Here is a 20,949-nt window from a genome sequence, read left to right as displayed (position 1 = left end):
CGGTGAATTCTGGTTATTTTCACTCTGACTTTTTCGAGCCGATTTATTTTCGCGAATCGTTTCAATGGAGATCCAGAGGGAGCTAGAGTAGTGTGATTTTAATTTCTGATCACTGGCATTGTGTATTCTTGGCTTAGTTCGTTCACGCGCGTATGTTTAACGCTGTTCTCGCATCGGCTTGACAAAACGTTCAAAGTATTCTTCAGAGATTAACTGTTAAACACATTTTCACGTAATACTCGTTGCGAATTGTTTAATCGTGTTACATCAAGTTCATAAACTCACCGTGAATAATTAAAAGACGTGGCATTTAAATGAAGCACAAGTTGTGTTATTTAAGTTCCTCGTTATATAAAGTTGCATTATAGAGGTAGTAATATAAATGAATGAAAACGGGACTGGTTTTACAGAGATATGTTAATAATAGTAATAAATTTAACGGCGGCTTGTACAGTTTGTTGAATTTTCACTAATTGAAACGGCCTGCTGTACTTCTAATTAAATTTACAGCCTAGTTATGACTTCATTGCGTTCTGCTTTTATTTGTCTATCTAATATTTATATCGTCTATTTATACCGATGGAATATATTATTTGCGTGTATTAAACTCTCAACCAGGAAAGAGTTCATATAACAATAATAATTCTTTTACTCAAAGGTCTATTAATTCGTATGATTTTTTATTTCTCTGTATGATATCTATACTTGCAAAACTTACCATCGACCTAATTAAGATTCCTGTGACTTTATTAATTTTTAATTTTGTGTTTTTAGAGATCTATTATCTCAAGTTTGTTCATTTTTCAAGATATGTTGAAATATCTCAATTCATCTGCGATTTTTCATCTATTAAGTACAGTTGTATCGAAACAGACTATATATCTTCGATTGATCTGTTAACTGCGTTCGACGAGTATACGAGTTGAACAAAAACTTTATTTCGGTGCTTTTGACGTGTACGCTCGTCGCGTGAAATAAAAAGTTGTCATTTACTATAAAAATTACAAACTTTGGTAAGAAGTAATAAAAATATCGTTTAGTGATATGTTTACTTTACATTGTCCGCAAAACTGCTATATATTTTATGAAGAAAAATTTGATTATCTTCCTTGGTGTATCGGTATTGTATCCGTTTTTACAAACTGTTGATTATTTTTTATTATTTTTCCACCTTATATTGGGTATTTTCGAATATATATAACATATATACTGCTATACAACTACATACTACATATATACTACAACTACAAGTACTTCTCCATTGTATAGACGTCATGCGATTGCACTCATACATATTATGTATAAAAAGAAAAAAAAAGTAACAGAAAATCAAGCCAATTAAATTTTTTGGTCGAAAGTGTCGGACAAATTATTAAAAAATACCACACTGAGAAGACCAACTAAATTTCCTATATGTCTTTCTAATCTTTTTTGTTTATGAATTCTATTATTTTACTGTAGTCTTGGAACTTTTTACAACGATGCATTTTACAACGATGAGTCGTTAATTTTTTCGAATAAAAATATAAGCCATCGTCGCTTTGCTTTGTTGCGAAATTTATAATAGGAGCATCTGATTCGAAATGGTGGATATCAATTAATATATACGCTTTAATTAAGAATAAATTAAATGAAATTTTCATCTTTTTATTGATGAGCGTTTTATTGATGTGACGTTGATTATCCCAGATAAAAATTGAATTTACCTCCGTGACTCATCGTGCGTTCGCGCTGGTCTCGTGGGTTTTTCTATGAATGAACACCAAGAATAGAATGTTGTTGAATGAAGTAACACATTTCACTATGTATTACAAGGAAGTTTGACATAGATATAGAGTCTTGGATGGAGAAAGTAGCTCACATAGGATAGTTGCATATATACATTGGTATCACAGAATAGTTTAAACGCAGACGAGTAGTCTATACGGTAACAATGATCGAGGAAATTGTAATATGCTCTCCAAAGCAATTGGTAGACAAATTACGCGAGCGGATCGTGTCTTGGAGATAAAAGAAAATAGGGCGAGAGAAATTGAAGTTTCCAAACTTTGAAGTTAAACCAGTTAATCTTAATTTCAAATCATCGTGAAACTGTCAGAAATATAAATTGTCGAACTGTTAAATCGCGATTGGGATTTTCACTAAAAAAAAGGTAGAGGAAAGCGGAGCTTTCTAATTGTTAACAAATAAAATTCGAATTAAAATTGAAAATAAATTTTGAAAAATGAAAAAGACAACTTAAAATTCTGTTTATAAAATAATCTTTCCATGAAATCGTGAACATAACACGTTGCTCTTTATTCCATGGTCCGGATTTCAAACAAAAGTCAAATAGCTTGGTGAAAACGCTGCTCGTATAATAACAAATCGATACAAAATCAAATCGTAATACCCTACGGTGCGTTTCTCTGCGCGGCAAAGTAGTCACGCTGGTGATTCGAATGATTTAATTGCTCAACAATAGAGCTACAAATTGCGGCTGATACTGCCCAGCTATAGAAACCTGCTGCACAATAAACGCTAAACGATCATTGTGTACGATTGACGCGTCGATCGATTGGATATATATTTTGTGGAAAAAGAAAAAATTGATTTTTTACTCCCACGATAAGGCCAAGACAAACGAAACTGTTAGGGTTTCGCGCTTAAAAAGCTTAAAATTAAAGCGTTATAAGGGGGATAAAAGGCCGTAATCCATGCTGAATCGTCGTAAGGACACCCACGTTAAGATACAGTGATAACATTCAACCAAGAAATTTACTGATCTTCTAAAGTCTAAATGTTCGGCAAAATGGCACGTAAAATAAACTTACAAGTTGCTTTTCTGTTTAACCTACTTTTTTTTATCTGTTTACTGCTACACTGTAACTGCAGTTTAATGGTTAAAAGTTATGTTGCATTGTGTACTATTATTACGACAAACGTTATATAAATTCGCTTGGATAAGAATTTAACGTTCTGCTTCCCTTTGTCCAGATTTTTGAATGGAAATTAATTACCTGAAACTTAGTTGCTCGGTAATATGTGTACTACTAACAGCTGCGCTTTAATTTTTATGCGTTTTAACAATGTGATTTAGATAGATAAGAAATGGGAAATAATGTTTCAAACAAACACTATTAGTTGATTGCGGATGTTTACGCAGAAATCTACAGGATACACATGATGTACAAAAATATATGAAATATTCAAGTTATAGCGCTGTTTGTGATATTTAATACGCACGACAATTTTCTATCTAAGTTTCATTTATTTCGAATATATTTAGAACGATATGAATTTGTATAAATGTGCGTAGTTTAATTATTACTTAAACCAAGATAGCAGTATCTTTAATGTGAAAGGTCTGCACTTTCAGGAAAAGAATTATCACGTTCGAGTAGCAGTGAATTTGCTATCTCCATTTTAACGTTCCTAATCTATCGATAAAGGGATTTAAAAATTGTCTAGATTAAGAGAGATTTACCAATAGATCGTCTCGAAACAATTGCAATCACGGAAAACATCTAACCGAGAGTCAGTTGATGCTTCGAACCGAGCAAAGTTTCGTTCCGTGCAGCAGCAAATTCTTTTAAGAATTAATTGACAAGCGAAGAGCTTTCCTTTGTTTCTTTTAAATTCGTTGGCAAGACGAACGAAGAGATATCCGTAATCAAGATGTCTTCGAGGCGAAGGAAGAATGTCGTGGTTATATCTAGAAATAAACTGACCTTCAACCTTAGGCTTACGTGTAAACAGCTAGATATGGGTTCAGTTTTGCAGAAGAAATCGATGATAATGTTCTTGCGGTGGAAAATATGGTGGAAAGGTTTGTGTAGCTGGCGCGAAGATTTAACGAGGTACACAGTTCAACATGATCGAACGATCGTCGAAAGTCAGATGTAGCAGAAATGTTTGCCAACTCGCGTTATGAGACGAGAAGCTAACAATGGAACGGATTTTCGAACGAGCTTTGACATTAAGCAACATAGAAGAATTATTTATTATCGAACAATTTGGTTCAGTTCGACTAGAAACGTTTCGTTAGGATTGAAAGAGTTACTTTTTATGAATTTATATATATATAAATAAATATAAATATAATATAAATAATATATATATATATATAGGATTGGGCCGAATAACATGAAAAGCAAGTACGGCGTAATTTCTTCTAGGAAAATAAGAAAAAAATGTGGTATAAAATTTTTTCATTATCGGTTTTTGAAAAAATAGAGTTTGAAAATTTATCAAGTGCACTTGAACGTGGCTAATTTAAGGCTGAGCAAAACTAGATAATCGACAGAAGGTCGTTCTACGTATGAAAATAAGTGGGAAATGTAGAACAAAATTTTTCCGTTTAAGGCTTCGTTTTCAAGAAAATAGAGTTGGAACATGGCTAATGTAGGATCGGCCTAGTACATACGTATGATAAATTTTCAGATTTACTTTTCCCGGAAACAAACGGCCTTATAAAAAAATTTTATTACATTTCACGATTTTATTCTAACATATTATTAGGAAATATTATTATTGCATATTCTAGAGGCTAGGCTTCTCTATTATAAAAATTAGATATATTTTGTAAGATAATCCGAATTAATTTTAAAGTTACTTCCTCGATCTTTCAACTTAACATATATATCGTATTTTATAATGTACAAAATTACCTGTTTGGACTGTTGAATTTCCAATCAAACGTTTTAATAACATTCTTTAACTACAAAACAACTCCCAATAACAATTGATAAATAACCAAAACCTAATCGAATTCTTCTTAATAAGAAATAATTATTTCAAACCTTCATTTTTCATTTGTCAAAGTGGAAGTTTAGAGAGCAAGCTCATTCCAAGGATAGGAAATACAGGGTAGACCAATTTCCTTCGTTTCGTTTTCGTGGTGGATTCAGTTGGACAGGAGAAAGGTAGCAATTTCCATCGTGAAATCAAGTTTAACCTGACCTATTTCACAAGGATCGCGTAACACGTTGAAAGCGACCGGAAGTCTCCAGGGGGATGCAAAAATTTCAGTTGAAATTGCCTGACTCTGGTCCCAGAGTATAATAACAATTAGAAATATATGAATCGCAGAGTTAACGAGGCACGTGTAATCCGTCTCGTTTACTCGATTGGGAAATACGATTCATTCAGTTTATCCGGATATTATTCCGGTTTTCATCCTGTTTATAAATCGTTTTACGATGGATCGATAAACAATTTGACGGTAAATAAGCGACTTATATCGTTCAAGAATTGTTTCCATCGCTTTCGGTTCGCTCGTAATAACATGTTTACCCTGGAAATATTAGATGTATAAATCGATTCGTTGCCTTCAGGTTTACGAAAGCTTGTAATAATTGGCTTGGATTTAACAATTGCACCAAATATACCGATTCTTCAAATGACATTCTTATGGCAGTTTTAAAAACGTACCATCTTTGTTTAGCTAATTCCGCGGTGAGTCGGCGGAATAAAAATCGACGTACGTTAATTTTATGAAAACTAGCTGCATATTGTTGGTATAATAATGACAAATACAAAATATCTGAAGCTCGTTAGCTTGAATTTAGCAATTCTTTTGTAGAACTGTCGATCATTTCGGACAATATAATTATCATCATAATTCCATTATCAAGTAATATATCACTTGTGTTAAGTGTCTCAGCGAGCTTCAATTACGATTACAATTACGATTTATGGATTTAGATTTAAATTTTCTATGAGACATGAAATTTGAATGCAATCGAATCGCAGAATTAATATATTATACATGGATGGAAAGTTATCCGTTTCTCTGACCTATGAACTGTAAAATATTCTATCGCACGTCGTATTTTTCATATTATGTCACAGAAGGTGGTCCTGTTAAACGAATCAGACCTGTATTCCCTTCCGTTAGCTATGATCCCAGCTGCGAATGGTACATATCCATTGAAAATGATCAACAATCAGACATTTATGATTCTACATATGTCCAAATGCAAAAAACTCTCCTATGAATGTCTACACCAATTTTATAATAAACATCCGTTCATAATTTAAAAGTACTATAAAGCTTTCAACAAAAAGGAAATGAAAATATGAAATTTCGAGAACAGGTTCTGTTGTTCCATTTATAAGTAGACTGTGGATATTTATGCAAATTTATATTTTTATAAACGCAACCGGAAGAACGTATCTGCTAGAATATACCTAATTAATACTTAGGCACGGATTTTCTTCCACTTATATCATATCAGGTGTTTTTCATATTTTGCATAGTTAGTACATATATTTTCACATATTACGCGCGTTCTCTGATTTTTCACATCCATAAATTTCCCATAAATGCACGAAAATCCACAGTTTACTACGTTCCGATTCTCGTAAATCTTGAACCCTTTATTCCATCTTGAATAAAGAAACACTCTCGTGAAGCATCCGGTGCTCCGTTTGTCATCGACGAACAGTAAAGATCGTTTTTACCCCCGTAGGTGTAGCCATGAATAATTCGCTCGGCTAAGAGGTTGAATTTCTACGACTTTGGGGCAGCGAGAGAGAAAGAAAGAGCGAGAGACTCCGAACACAACAGCTTCAAGATGGGCGAGATCCTCGGCTCTGCGAGTTTCCTTCATCTGGGCGACATCGTCAGCCTATACGCCGAAGGCAACGTATCCGGCTTTCTCTCCACCCTCGGGTAAGTTGAATATTCATTAAATTGTACCGACTAATTAGCATAGTTCCGCCGTCGCAAAGCTTCGTTCTAACGCTTCGTTACTTCGTGATAAAGAACTTGTACCTTGTTTTTTTTTTTTTTTTTTAAAGGAGAAGCTCTGGTGCGAGTTGCCAGAAAAGTAACGGGGGATTTACTAATAATTAATAAGTCAAGTTTCTCCCGAGAAGTTTCTATTTAACTTGTAATAACGGAAAATGGGGACACGGCTTTAGGCTACGGCGATCTGCGAACATTTCTGGAATCGAATCTTTAAATTTGATGCAGGAATCAAGCTCGAACCTCTAAATTCGATACTTTTACATTTCGATTCAGATTTTTAATCTTCGGATATTTCAAATTCGAATAATTTACAAATTGGCGTTAAATTAGATTCTCGATCTTTTTCGACCATTTCGAAGTCACGTGTCAACAGCAACAATTAATTCTGCTTATAAAACAATGTTTTTACGAAATCGTTAAACCAACACGGTACTCCTTAAGTTTCATAATTCGCGTCTTAAACGAAAATCAACCAGGTGAAAACGTTGTTCGTGTAATAATACGATTTTAGATTCGGACGAACGCTTTCGGGATGGAACATTTAATCGGGCGGGTCAAAGTGTGTACGATAAGAGATTTTCTAGTTTAATATGATATTTTCTGTGTTTTCAGTCGGCTAAGTTTTGGCGGAAGGCAGGGAGCAGAGTAATTTTTCTGAAAATTATGGCGATTATTATAATAGGAATGACGCTGTAGAAAATAGGTCGAGGAGTATGTAGAGATATTTTTGAAGGATTAGAGAAGTCCTAGGAATTTGATTGGAATGCACGAGGAGTCTAGATAGAGGCAATAGTAGTTTGGGTACTTGTAGAAGAGAAGATGAAAGGAAAGGATTCCTTTGTCTGAAGTCTGCTAGTTGGGTTCGTCGATAAGGCTTTGCTCAGCAGATCGTGCTTTAGGCGTAGAGTTGTTTGGATCTGGAGCAGACTTTTCTGCTGGTAGCTATTTGAAATTAGCGACAATTGTGCCAGATATATTCTGAATGCTTCAAAATTGCTAACAAATTATAATCATCGTTCAACGAATGAATTTATTCGACATATAAATAAAACTAAATGAAATACGGCATTTCAATAAAACTTCTATATTTTTTCAATAAAGTGATCTGTTGGCAAAGTCATATATTAAACGAAAATATATCCAAAAGCTTCAGCCAGTTTTCATCATCACAGATATATTTATTCAGATAAAGTACACATTCCATTTACTTTCTGATAGAAGACAGATTGACCTTGGCCATTACATAATACGCATTTCACCAAGTTGATGATTACATTTTTTCGAGGATTTATCAAGCCCCTGATACTCTTATTCACGTTCCTTAGATACGAATCATATTCCGGGGAATACTATTCCCATTAGCGTCTTCTGATCTCGAATACTTATCTCGGTGTCACCATTTTACGCTCGATAATTCATTTCCTTATCCGCGCGACATTCCGTCTTCGCGTAGAAGGGGTAGGGACCAGGTTATTTCAATAATCTTAATGCACACGCTATATGTATTCTGAACTCTTTCTCGCGATTAGCATCCGAGACGATTAGATATTCCAAGACAAACATTGGTATCTTGTTCTTTGAAATATTTCTACGCGGTGATTCAAGAAATTCGTAGCTTCGTATGCATTGGTATTCAATTTTATGCATTCTAGTAGGATGTATCTTTTGACGTGTAAGAAACAATAGAAATTTATTCAGCGTTTACATCTGAACTTTGTTAGGGGATAAACACTTTGTAAAATTGCATGGCCATTTGGCTAATCTTAGAAAATTTTTTCCTTCTTATTTAAACCGTTTCTATGATCATGTTTTCATACTGGCAAAATTGAGATTATTCCGTGATAGATTTAAAATGATTGTGATACTCTAATAAAATTGTCAACTATCTGAACATTATTTTTTATTCATTTTTACGATCGAGATTGACAAGATAAGAAAGCCCGCTAGCTTCATGTAGTCAAAGATTCCAACAAATTTTAGCGATTTAAGCGAAAGGTATATCGTAACGCTAAGAAAACGTTTCAATTTCCCCAATTCTCATGAAATCTTAGTAAAAACCAAATAACGTTGAAAAGGATATAATATCAGACATAATAGGTCACATTTATATCGAAATAAACGTCACAAGTAAATTCTCAGGATTTTCTATAATCTCCATAATCACAACAAAAAAAGAAAAGAAGAAGAAGAAACAGAGAAGAACAGAAAAGGTGAATCGACTTAACAGTGCCGACAAAATATTGCAAATGATATGTTGGATGAACACGATATTGTCCCTTAATAGATTCAGGAAAATCTCGTATATGTTTACCGGTAGACTATTTTACTCCATGTTACTTTTCCCCGATAATGGTTTAAAGATGCAGATTAACATCGATATGCAGAGATACCCTTTGAAAAGTCTGCGCAGTCGGGTACACGATAGGCGGGGTCGATTACAAAGAGATCGCCTTATTACCTGCTCGTATCGACTCGATCCTATCTTTGTGCTGGCACGAAGCAGCAGCGCGCGGATAATACACGCGAGCAAAGAATAGCATGTGTTCTCCCTCGGTCGAGGGGGAGAATTTATTCGACGGTAGCAGATGCTCTCTGGGTAGCCTGGGATTTATTTGTAAGCTGATTAAATAACTTCCCTTCGCGGACAAGTTGTTGAAACATCGACAAATATCGAAAACGTTTCGAAAGATAAACATTTCGATATCGTGGAATTCTCGTTCTGAAACTTGTGCACGGGAACAGAAGCTAAAAGGAAAATCTGTCATCGATTTCCGCATTTTTTCTGTTGCGAAAGGTCTAGAAGAGCAGATACTTTGGACAACTTGAGATTTATTTGATAGCTGGTTAAATAACTTTCTTTCTTTTGTCGACGAGCTATTGGAACAGCGACGAGCATTGAAAACATTGTGAAAAGCAAGTGTCGTAATATCGTGGAATTACCGTTTTGAAATTTCTGGTTGGAAATGGCAGTCACTCGATGGCGTTTGGATCAAATAGAAAAGAAAGATTGGAAAAGAGGCACTTGAAACATAAGAAAGTAAAGAGACTGTTGAATTTTAAATCGAAGTGAAAGGTCGCTTTGAAATATTTAATTACGAGTTGGAATAATGGACTCACTGAATTTTCGGAATTCTAATTTTATGTCTCGCTTGAATAAAATTTCATTTCCGACTATATTAACGTAGATTCTGCTTTGATCGATTAATTAAACGGACCACCGTATGATACGTAGTAATTTCGAAAATCGACTTGTATTATCGTTTTACATTAATTCGTAATATATGTTTTCTTTTCGATTGAGTCTTGTTCGAGCGTAGAATTACGTACGCAAATACCTGTCGCTTTTTATACCGGAACCGGTCTTCAACCAGTGAAAATTGCCTATAATCATTGCTCCGATTAGCGGTGCAAGGCGACACGGAAAAAAGACGTATTTCACAGAGACCTGCTGTCTCGTGAAATCGATGCACATGCCTTTTTGATGCTCTCCTTCAAAGGGAGTTAAACCTTTTATTGCATCCACAGAGTATCCAACTGGTTGTTTAAACCTTGGTCAAAATTATTTATTCTAACGAAATTTTTGTCAGTGTCTTTTCTCTGTTATTTAGATCCTACAATTTTGCGGAACTCGGAAACATCGAAGTATTAATAGTACTGTGTTAAACTATTCCGTTTTTAAATGATGGAAATTTTTCCTATTTATTCCAAGGAAACTTTACTTAGCGTCTTTTATCTTCTAGTTATTGTTCCATCTTATATTGTAGATTTTAAGCTTGTTACAAAGTTAATAATTAACTATGTCAAACCACTTTCATTTTAAAATCATTATTTTGTTCTATCTTTGACAATGTGTAACACGTATAATATCGTTGGCTTTCGACCATTTTTATGCGTTATTCTCGCGATAATGAAATTTTATGTCATGTACTTTTTGATAAATGATCTAATGAAAGTAAATTATTTCTTTCTAAAACATTCAACATTAATACATCCGAAAAATGCACAAAATGTGGAATTGGTCGGTTTAACGTTCGCAAGGTTCATGTATGAACCATTTTATGTTTCTTCTGTATAATTTCAGGCGAATAAAGTTCTTTACCATAAACGACATTCCCAAGCTAAAAGCCACGTGAAGTTTAATGTTTATTAGTTACATTTTCCTTGTTGGATGAGAGCGGTGAAATCGCATAGACTTAGGAGAAAAACGAGGAAACTTACTTGGCTAGTAAGAAAAGGAGAAAAGAATTATACGATGATGGTTTTGAGAAATTGCTTGACATTTCTCAACGCGAAAGCTGTTTGTATTTTTACATGAGTCTTAAGTAAATGTCAAATGTTAGTTTTTTGAACATTTAACAAAATGTAAGAGGAAAGAATCGTAAGAGAAATATCGCAGAAGAATTGTATAAAATTTCTTATAGCGTGAAAGAATTTTGAAGAGAACAAAGAACGAATAGAGAAAATACTATTTGTTTGGTATACTGAAAATTGTTCGATAGCAGAGGATTCAGTTTGGAAATGATTTTGACACGCATCATTCCAAGAGCGATTAATCGCTAAGTTCCATTTAGACTCGCCTGCCACTCGAAAAACAGGTCAGGCACACTTCGCCCACTCTACTGGCATTCACCGGCATGAATGGCCACTTAAATAAAATCTCGGCGATCGAATTCCGCGAATCTGGTTTTGCGAATGGTCTTAGTTCGCGAGCAGGTCTCTGCAATTCGTTATTATCTCCTTTCATAGAGTAAGCCAAAGATAACGTGCTTTCAGCTAAGTAGCTGAGACAAAGAGTATATATAATATACATATGCGTATGAATTATGACGATGGCACATGAATTTCTTACGTTCTAGAACGTTTTTACATTGTGTTCCTTTCCAACCATCTCAATTATCAATGTTTACGTACAAACTTTGAATATGAAAATGATACTTTGAATATGAAAAAGGCTAGTGTACTTCTAGGGCAAGTCTAGCTCGCTTTTGATATTGTAAAAAATAATATTAGAATTATAATTTCGCTTCTTTACAGTCCATGAATATAGTTCTTAATGCATAATAATTGCTGGATTTCTGAGTATAACGAAATTTATTACATTACTTGGTACATGTTAATATAGTACACTAAAATGAATAATCTAAAAAATAAATAATATATTAGGATCCTATAGGTGAAATTGATAGTTTCTTGAATAAATATGAGATGCCAGTTGAAGATAAGAGAAGAAAGACGTGGAAGAAGACAGTCTCCAAATTTTGCAATATCCGTTTAGCGAGATTTTTATCAAAATATCATATAATCGTAAAATAATCTAGTAACGTTCCATGTTTATATTTATTATCCAAATACATATATCCTTGTTGTCGTAACCATCCACGAATCCAAAATATCTTTATTTTGATAAAATACAATTCCATTAATAAAAAATATTAGACTAATAAATATTTCTCTTCCTATCCTTTCCTCTTTAACTCTTAATTATATTAACGTACATTCATCAATTATAACGTTAGCGTTAGTAAGCACACGATATCGTGGCAGTATATTCTTTCAAAAAGTTCAATAAAGCATACGATAATCGAATCTCTCGACCATTGTCACTGTATCTATGATAGAAATTTCTAAAGACAGGGTGCAAGGTATTTGACGATCTTTGGACCATATTGTGCTAGTGATCGATTACTGCCAATATACGGAGATAATAGTTGATCGCAGCTCGTCAAGCTAAATCCCTGTCCCGGTGAATGGAGTATATCTACTAATTCCTGTTTTCTGCCAGCATCTTGATTATACGGCCACTTGTCATTTGCCATGACAGTGCACTCGCTGTCTATATTCGGTATACCAGCTCACGGTGCGAACGAAAGGGATGTAATTAACGTTTGCAACAACGCTTCCATCCAATCAGCCTCTTAGCTCCTAGGTTTCAAGATACTACGAAAAGTCATTATTCCCTTATATCTATTTACTATAAATTTATTGTGCATAAATTTTTCTTTCTTCTCGATCGTTCTACATTTCCATTTAGGGAAAAGAATATGCTCTTTCTTGAAGAAGTGCTCTTGCATAATTCAGTTATCTGTTCCATTATCCTCGATTTTAATTTGCCCCTTGGAATCACGGTGATATAACGGTAAAGGATCGATATATCGAAAGGGTAAATAATTATGAATATGCAAATTTTTGTTATTCGAAATAGAAAATGAGATTTTACGTTCAGATAAAAGATTGTTTGCATTATTTACAAATCAGTAAGAAGCAAATATTGCTAATGGATCCTGATCAAGCGATAGCTTTAACTCATAGGAAAAATCACTAGTCTTCCAAGGCTACAAGAATAACAATTTTATAAATAAGTTTCTACATCATATAAAGTCGGAATCACTTTGTAACAAACACTGCGTTAATAATATTAGTGATTTAATTTGTAACCTTTTAAATAATAGATGCTGTTTGTACAATAAAAATCTATGTCCTTCGTCAGTTCTAGGGTTCATTAATATTAGTTAACAAATGATCGTGCAACAAGGTTTAGAGAAGTTTCGCGATGCTTATCGCTTTAAAGCAATATCAGCGTTCGAATGATCGTCACGATCGTCGATTTATTATTATTTTTTCATTCTGAAGATCTTTTAAGTGTTTCATACGTCGAGTACACAATCGTTTTGCGTCAATGCTTAATTAAGCGCGAGATTAGATTTGCCAGCGATATCCAACTCTTAATCGCCTCTCTCATCGATAGAAGCATTACTCCGACGTTATTCAGCCCTTAAATCACTACACGGCCCGTTCACACACCAAAGTGGTTAACACCGTTTTTTGAAATCTTTGAAATTTCTGTGCCAAAATATTTGACTGACGCCTATCTCGTATAATTTCGATTTCGAATAATCGATTTCGCAGCTCGTACACGTACCTTTTTCTTCCACCGCGAGAGAAACGCTCGTACGGTTACCAATTTTGAACGGTCGTCGACGAAGTTATTAATAAAATTATCGAGGGCGTGGGACGTGGTGATTTATTGATCAGCAGGAAGTGCACGGTACGCAGTCGAAAGCACATACCGTGCATTCCTGCAGGTATACTAGAAATCCATTATTACGTGGTAACATCTCGGTTTCTCGGCTTTCGATTTGCCATCTCTTCGATATTACTCGATCGACATAAAGAACGAACACCGATGAACAGCGCGCGTGGATGAACGTGTGTGACGAAGTTAGGTTTCTAAGCGTGTGAAGGCTTTTTAAATGAGATAATGCGCAATGCATGTATACGTTCTTGGGTTAAAACCGCCTTCGGTTCTGCTTCTAATGGTCTAACAGTAGCAACTATGGGCTATATGCGGTAACGTGGCTAACTCAATCACGGTTATGGATGTACGATGGACACGACATTGTAGGTGACACGATATCGGCTTTCGTGGCCGAACCGTTTCCTCAGTTATGTGTATTATAGGCAACCCCTGCGAAAATTTACATCGTGTGTCTACGTTGTCTTTCTTGTTCGCTGACCCGATAGCTTTGACTCGCACGTCTCTCTTTAGAACGCCTCTTCGATCGATCGTATTGCATTCATTGCTAAAAGAGCGACGTGCATCGCCAGTCGAATATTAATTTGCTTTGTTCCTGGTGAGAATTTTTTCTCATTTTTCTCCTATGCTCGTAAAAGTGTATCTTCGTTCGTTGTATTGGTAATGGCGTTTCGATGGGAATGTAAATTGAATCGAGATTGTCGAACGTATAGAGACATCGTCGAATAAGATCGGTTTGCTTTCGCCTTTTCAATGGATCTCTTTTCTTCGTACACTGGTGAAGATATGCCGACGAACATTTTCGGTTGAATCGGGTAGAACTGAAATATAGTTTCAATTGCAAACATATCGGATTGATGTACGAATTGTTATTGTTATTTATTCAATTCTTGTCTTTCGGCTTTGAATGGCTTCCGGTATCCAACCTTAGAAAAATACCCAGCCTGTGAATTATTATCAGTGAACGTGGATGGTAGAACTAAAATACAGTTTCAGTTGCAAACATATAACAAACCTGGTATTGATTTACATTGTGTTTTGGCCAAATATTTTTTCTTTACGCGTTGGCGAAGATTCGGGACTTTCGATAAACGTCTTAAGTGAAGTCGAGTCAATTCGATTTATAGATTAATCTGTGAATTATTACTCGAAACGTAGGACAGAAATATGGTTGCGATAACAAACGTACCACGAATCTGACGTTTATTCGCCTATTTTATTAGGCAAATTATTTGCACATCGAATAGGATAGAAGATATTTCGACGAATATTTTCACTTGACCCGACTTCATTCAGCTTATGGAGGATCCACAGATCATTAATAGGAAACGCGAGCGACAGAGTCGAGATGTGGTTTCGATTACAGATGTATCGCGTTCGAGTATTCGTGGTTACACGCCAGGTGCTGGCACACGTTGTTTCTCACTGTTTGCCGATCAGAATCCACGTGCAAGCCCGATTTATCGCGCGAGTGATTTTAGCGGTGCAAGTGGAATATCGGATCATTGTCTATGCATGCCTCGATATACATAAAGAGGCACTCGACATAATATGTCGATCTCTTATGATTTACATAGCGATGCAGCATACCGAGTGTCACTTTTTTTTTCATTTTTAACGAGAATGAAATATAATTTCGAATCTTCACTTTGTCGTTTGGCTTGGATGCTACATCGCGCAGACAATTGATTTGTAGCTAGTTGCGAGTTTCACGTTTTCCACACTTTGAATATTTGTCACAGCCGGTAGATGCTACCAGTAGTTTCCCGCTATTTTAGATCTCTTTGATTTATGATACCGGGAATATTTATCGTCAGGTGATGATTTATTTTATAAGATGCATGCCGCACGATAGCAAATCGTATCCGACTGGGAATTTTATTATTTTCCATCCGTGACTAATTGAAATTTACATACATCATTCTAAGATAAACAGCAAAATTCTTACTTTCTGTAATCATAGTAATTAATAGTGTGATAAAAATTGATTTACAATCTAATAAAATAATACAGGATATGTCAAGATTATATTAGCGCTTATAAACGGGAAACACATTTACATTCTTTTTATCGAACATAGCGAAGTGACATTATCAATAATATAATAGCACAGATTTAAAATTCTAATTGAAATTTGTGCGGTTCGATAGAAAGATACGGAAATAAAGCAATGTACGTAACACAAATATCATTATTATTTAAAATAATTTTTCTAATATCCTGCTAATGAAACAAAATAAGGAAGCAGCTATATTATAATATTATAAAATCTAAAGACATTCAATGATTAATACATCGAAATAAGAATATATTTCACGCGAAACGAACGGTTTTACCTTATACGAACTTGTCAGCCTTTGCGGCTACGTTCTATAGGGAACGCATTAGCCTTCGAGGTAGTTAAAAGAGCTTACGTTTGCGGATGAAAGAAGCCTAAATGCAATCTCGTTAGCAAACTATGTATTCTATTAGTGACGAACAACAAGCGATGTGGTTAGTTACGGATAGCCGGGCTGACACTGAAAGGGATGTAATCAACCCTCCTTGTAACAACTTTCTTCTGTCAACCATAAAAGCGGCCTTTGTAATTAATCGTTATTTGGACAGGAAGCGTTATTTTTCCCCTTGATGTTTTACAGTAACCGTTCACCGTGGAATCCAACGTTTCAGTGCTTCGTTGATGCAAGATTCCGCGATCAATATGTACCTTCGTTTCTGTTCAGCTTGTAAACGCGCTTTTGTCATGGTAAAATAATGCTCGATTCCGTTTTCATTCTCTGGTCGAATCTATTCTTGCCTGTCTGTATTTTCCGTGACAGACTATGCTCAAATAGGTATACGGTCTTTACTGTCAACGTGAAAAATGTATTTTTAGTTAGAAATAAGAAAATTGGATTTATCGAAGGGATAATATTCTTCAAGATCTTTTCCAAGTCGATTATTTCATTAGGATTTTTTTAAATTCGGACATTAATTCGAATTGAATTCACTACGGTAATTCATTAATTTTTTGTGCGTAAATCAGGTCGTTGATGTAATCGTAGGAAAAATCTGTTAGATCTCTTTCCTTCAACTTTTTCCTTTTATTCGGAAATATCTTAAACATCCGACTTAGAGGCCGCTTTTACAATGAGTCGTTCATAAGTGTGCTGGAACCTTTCCAAATCTTTTGAAAGTACAAAGCAATAAAAAGGTAGACTTGCATATGAATGACCTAGTTTACTTGCAGACTATGGAGAAGTGTGTTTGTCTAGCGAATGGCACGTATTATTCAAAAGTTACCGAAGAAGGAAAAGTAAAACGTAAAATAAATATCCCCCTGTTCTAACAATTTTTCCTGCAAAAATATTTATCTGGGACAACTTTAAAAAAGGTTCTAAAAAAAAACATACTTGTTAGCTACGTTCTGCGATGTGCAATTAAAAGACTATAAAATTATTTCCTCTTTTTCCATATTAATCCCAACACCGCATCGTTTAAAGGAGAAATATTATATTCAGGATATTATTTTACTTTAAACTGCGCCAAATTTCAACTCCAAAAATAAAAACTTATTGATTTGCAATTATTCGATGAGGCTCCATTTTATATAAAACTTCTACTGCTTTCGTGCGTTCCATTTTTGTCATCATGTATTGTGTTTCTTTGTGCAGAGTGATTTATGGCTATTTTGGTCCACACAGCCATCGTATATCACCATTCACTGTTGGAAAAGTTTTCTGATCTTTTCAGGAAAGGAACAACAGTGTAATTTGTTAGACTTTAAACCGCTCACCCCACGGGGTAGAAAATATTGCTCCGCTGCAAGTGCACTTGTTTCAACGCGCGACAGCATCGTACGATGACAACGATACGCCGATATTTCGACAGATGAAAGTTCGTCGACGCTGCGTAGCTTTAAAGCTCCCGGGCAAGACTGGGTCTGCCCCAATATCGATCTGCACGTTGCTTTCGTTCTGGCTGGACCACACTTATTTCGCGACTGTCTCCTATATTATGTTGTTAACCCCGAGGCGTTGCCATCAAAAGACAATCTCGCGGTTTAGTTGTTTCAGAGCTCTCGCCACTTTGTGTCGAGTTTAAGCGAAGTTTAAATCGAGTTTAACTCAAAGAGTATCGGATAGGATACAGTTTTTATAATATTTATTCAGAAATGAATTCTAAGCTTTATAGTAGATTATTTGATACGAAATAAGAGGAAAGTAAGTTTAACATAAACTAAAATACGGCGAGACTGTAAGATCTTTAAACAGAAATGAGAGCTTTGACTGATTAACGAGTAACGTATTGTCCACGCAACGTTCGATTCGCAATTTCTTTTAATCGAATTAAATTATCGAATTTTGTCGTGTTAAATTGCGACTGTAAAAGGAAATTCTAAAAAATTGTCTTTAATAGTTTTTTCGTCATTTCACCTAGATCCTGTAATTTTTTATATGTCTATTTTATATTTTTTATATGTTTATTACTCTCGTGTACCTATATTTTTTTACACTTCAATAAAATCAAATATGAATCAATAAGATCAGATTCAATAGTCATATTTGACGCGATATTTTATTACTTTTAGCCTTTAATCGGTTGAACTTAATACCAAGTTGGATTTTTAACACTCGTTTTGACCACGCGCAGTTTTTAAATAAATGCAAAGAAAATTTAATATTTACACAGATTCTTTCACTCTAATTATTTTCCAGGTTGGTGGACGATAGATGCGTGGTATGTCCCGAGGCTGGAGATTTATCGAATCCACCCAAGAAGTTCCGAGGTAAATCAGCAAAAATTATCATCGACGATTATCGTAGAAATAAAAGATCAGTCAGTAACTTAATCGATCGTTTCTAAAACGAGCTCTCCATTCCTTTAACCAAACTTTACACTCGTATGTTTCTCATCCGATTAACGTGTCGCTGGTCTTCTGCGTAATTTTTAGATTGCCTGTTCAAAATATGCCCTATGAACCGTTACTCCGCCCAAAAACAATTTTGGAAGGCAGCAAAGCAAAGCGCTAGCGGCACCGACGCCGTGCTTTTGAAAAGATTGCACGTGAGTTTGAAAGTCTCATGAAACTTTTACGCTATTTCATCTAACAATTGAAGTTTGAATTAACGAATTAATTATATTTTATACTATTAAATAAATCATTTTAATCCTGATTAACGTGTCGATCAATTTCTAGCATGCCGCCGAGATAGAAAAGAAACAAAACGAGACTGAAAACAAGAAACTGCTTGGCAGCGTGGTCTCCTACGGTAATGTGGTGCAGGTGAGAAAGAATCAAAGCTACCATGTTTTGTTTCTCTAATATTTCTCTATATTTTTACATTGTCCCCGTTATACAAACTAAATCAATTTACCTTGCGCTACACGCTTCGAAAGCTCAGCTTTTGCTTTAGAACTCAAGGACAGAATTCTCTTTTATACAGACGCTTCACTTACCATTTCTATACTAATGAAAATATTAAATAATACCTTTTGAATGAAACGACCCGATAATACCCTGTTTCTTTCCCTTTAACCCTCTCAGAATTAACTGGATAACACGCTCCAAGGTAGCTTTTACAAAGACTGTGTTGTGGGCTGTTATATTCTTCCGTCGCGAAGATTTATGGGGACACAGGATCTCATTATAAATGGAGCTATATATCCTACGTAATACATTATGGTCAACCTACCTTTTTCATAATTTAAGCGATTTACCGTCCGTGATATTATTTTACAAAGTTCATCGCGAGAAGAAGAAGAAGAAGAAGAACGTATCTGCATTCTGAAGAATGCCTGCATTGTACTCCTATTATTATATTATAGCATTTAAACGCACAATGGTATTTTGTCGAAAGAAAAATAAGTTTAAAAGAAATAAATGCAAAATCTCGAGCTTTCTCTCTACATTTTCATTCTTCGTGCTTGACCTATTTCTTTTATTATGCTCCGTGTTATTATGTTATTGCGTTCAGTGTTGAAAAAAGACAGTTAATTTAATTCCGACTCGTTTCTTGAAATTTTTATTCTCCGTGTTTAATCAATTTCCTTCGAATTTAAACGTACTATACCTGCTCCGTATTATTATATTTTTTTTGTTAATGTATTCTATTAGTATATTTTAAGAAATATTCGCCTTTATAAAGCGTTAATGTAAAATTTCGCATCTCTTTATACATTTTTTTCAAATTTAAGTGTATCATACTCCATACTATCGTATTATCGCTTTCATTATTACACGAAAAATACATCTCGAAAGTGTTAGCATAAATTCTCACTACCTTACTTACTTCTTTTTATTTCTTATTATCAAATATCATAGGCTAATGATATTTCGCCATTTTCCTTCTGCGTGTTGTCGACTTATCGCGAAAAAGAAAAAAGAAAAAAAAAAACAACACAAAACGATAACCAGTCGCCAATTAACAGAATTAGCTTCCTTTCGTGATATCCGTGTCGCATGAAACTATCGCGGAAAGCATCGTCAAGATGCAGTGCATTATCTAAACACTGAATTTCGTTTTGGCTTTCGACTCGCGATTGCGTGTTGTTTTAAGTGTATGATCGAATTATTAATCCCATTCGCGGTGCTTTTAGCGTCAACAACTAGGGGGAACAACGTTATATAGGCGAAGTGATGGTCGCTAAATGTATTATACGTGGAGGCGAAATATATCGTCTCCTGGCGTGCAAGCGAGTGTCTATGAACGTCGTTAGACGTCTACTTAACGTGATGCAATAACGTATAACATCGGGTCTTTGTCGATCTATCGAGCTGCTTTATTCCTTCCATGTGTGGGAATTATGATAGACTTGAAAGTTAATATACCGGCCAGTGTGATTGACGTCCTGCTTCTTATTTTAGCGCTCCGTGCTTCATTTTCATTCTTTTTTCTCCTGTGGATCGAACGATAATAGAATTTTGCTCTTGCCTTTCGATAGCTTCTATTTCAATTAATTGCCATATTACTAGGTAATAATAGAATACTCTGGTATGATTATCTAAAAATTGTATGGTACTATAGTTATGGAAAACAATATTCTAGTTTAAAATATTTATGTAATCGTTTAAATAATAATATTCCAGATTCTGTGTGCGATAATATAGTAAATAATTGCACTCAACTGTCACTTTGATATCCATAAAATTTCTATAGCTAGAAAATTCTATTTTACCATTACCAATCTTAAATAATACTTT

General features: G+C 34.8%; 1 protein-coding gene across 16 annotated transcripts in view; it reads left to right on the top strand.

The window, feature by feature from the left end:
- LOC117206478 (inositol 1,4,5-trisphosphate receptor) overlaps positions 1-20,949 on the top strand; it is a 46,936-nt gene that overhangs the window by 7,263 nt on the left and 18,724 nt on the right. For all 16 annotated transcript variants that reach the window (XM_033445841.1, XM_033445842.1, XM_033445856.1 and 13 more), the window contains 4 exons: positions 6,453-6,655; positions 18,464-18,534; positions 18,700-18,812; positions 18,946-19,032. In XM_033445841.1, the coding sequence (XP_033301732.1) occupies positions 6,558-6,655; positions 18,464-18,534; positions 18,700-18,812; positions 18,946-19,032 (369 nt within the window). In that variant the 5' untranslated portion in view covers positions 6,453-6,557. The remainder of the gene's footprint in view (positions 1-6,452; positions 6,656-18,463; positions 18,535-18,699; positions 18,813-18,945; positions 19,033-20,949) is intronic.

The sequence above is a fragment of the Bombus bifarius genome, unplaced genomic scaffold (assembly GCF_011952205.1).
Source record: "Bombus bifarius isolate JDL3187 unplaced genomic scaffold, Bbif_JDL3187 scf7180000008008, whole genome shotgun sequence".
Taxonomy (NCBI): domain Eukaryota; kingdom Metazoa; phylum Arthropoda; class Insecta; order Hymenoptera; family Apidae; genus Bombus; species Bombus bifarius.
This window is presented reverse-complemented; position numbering and strand designations above follow the sequence as displayed.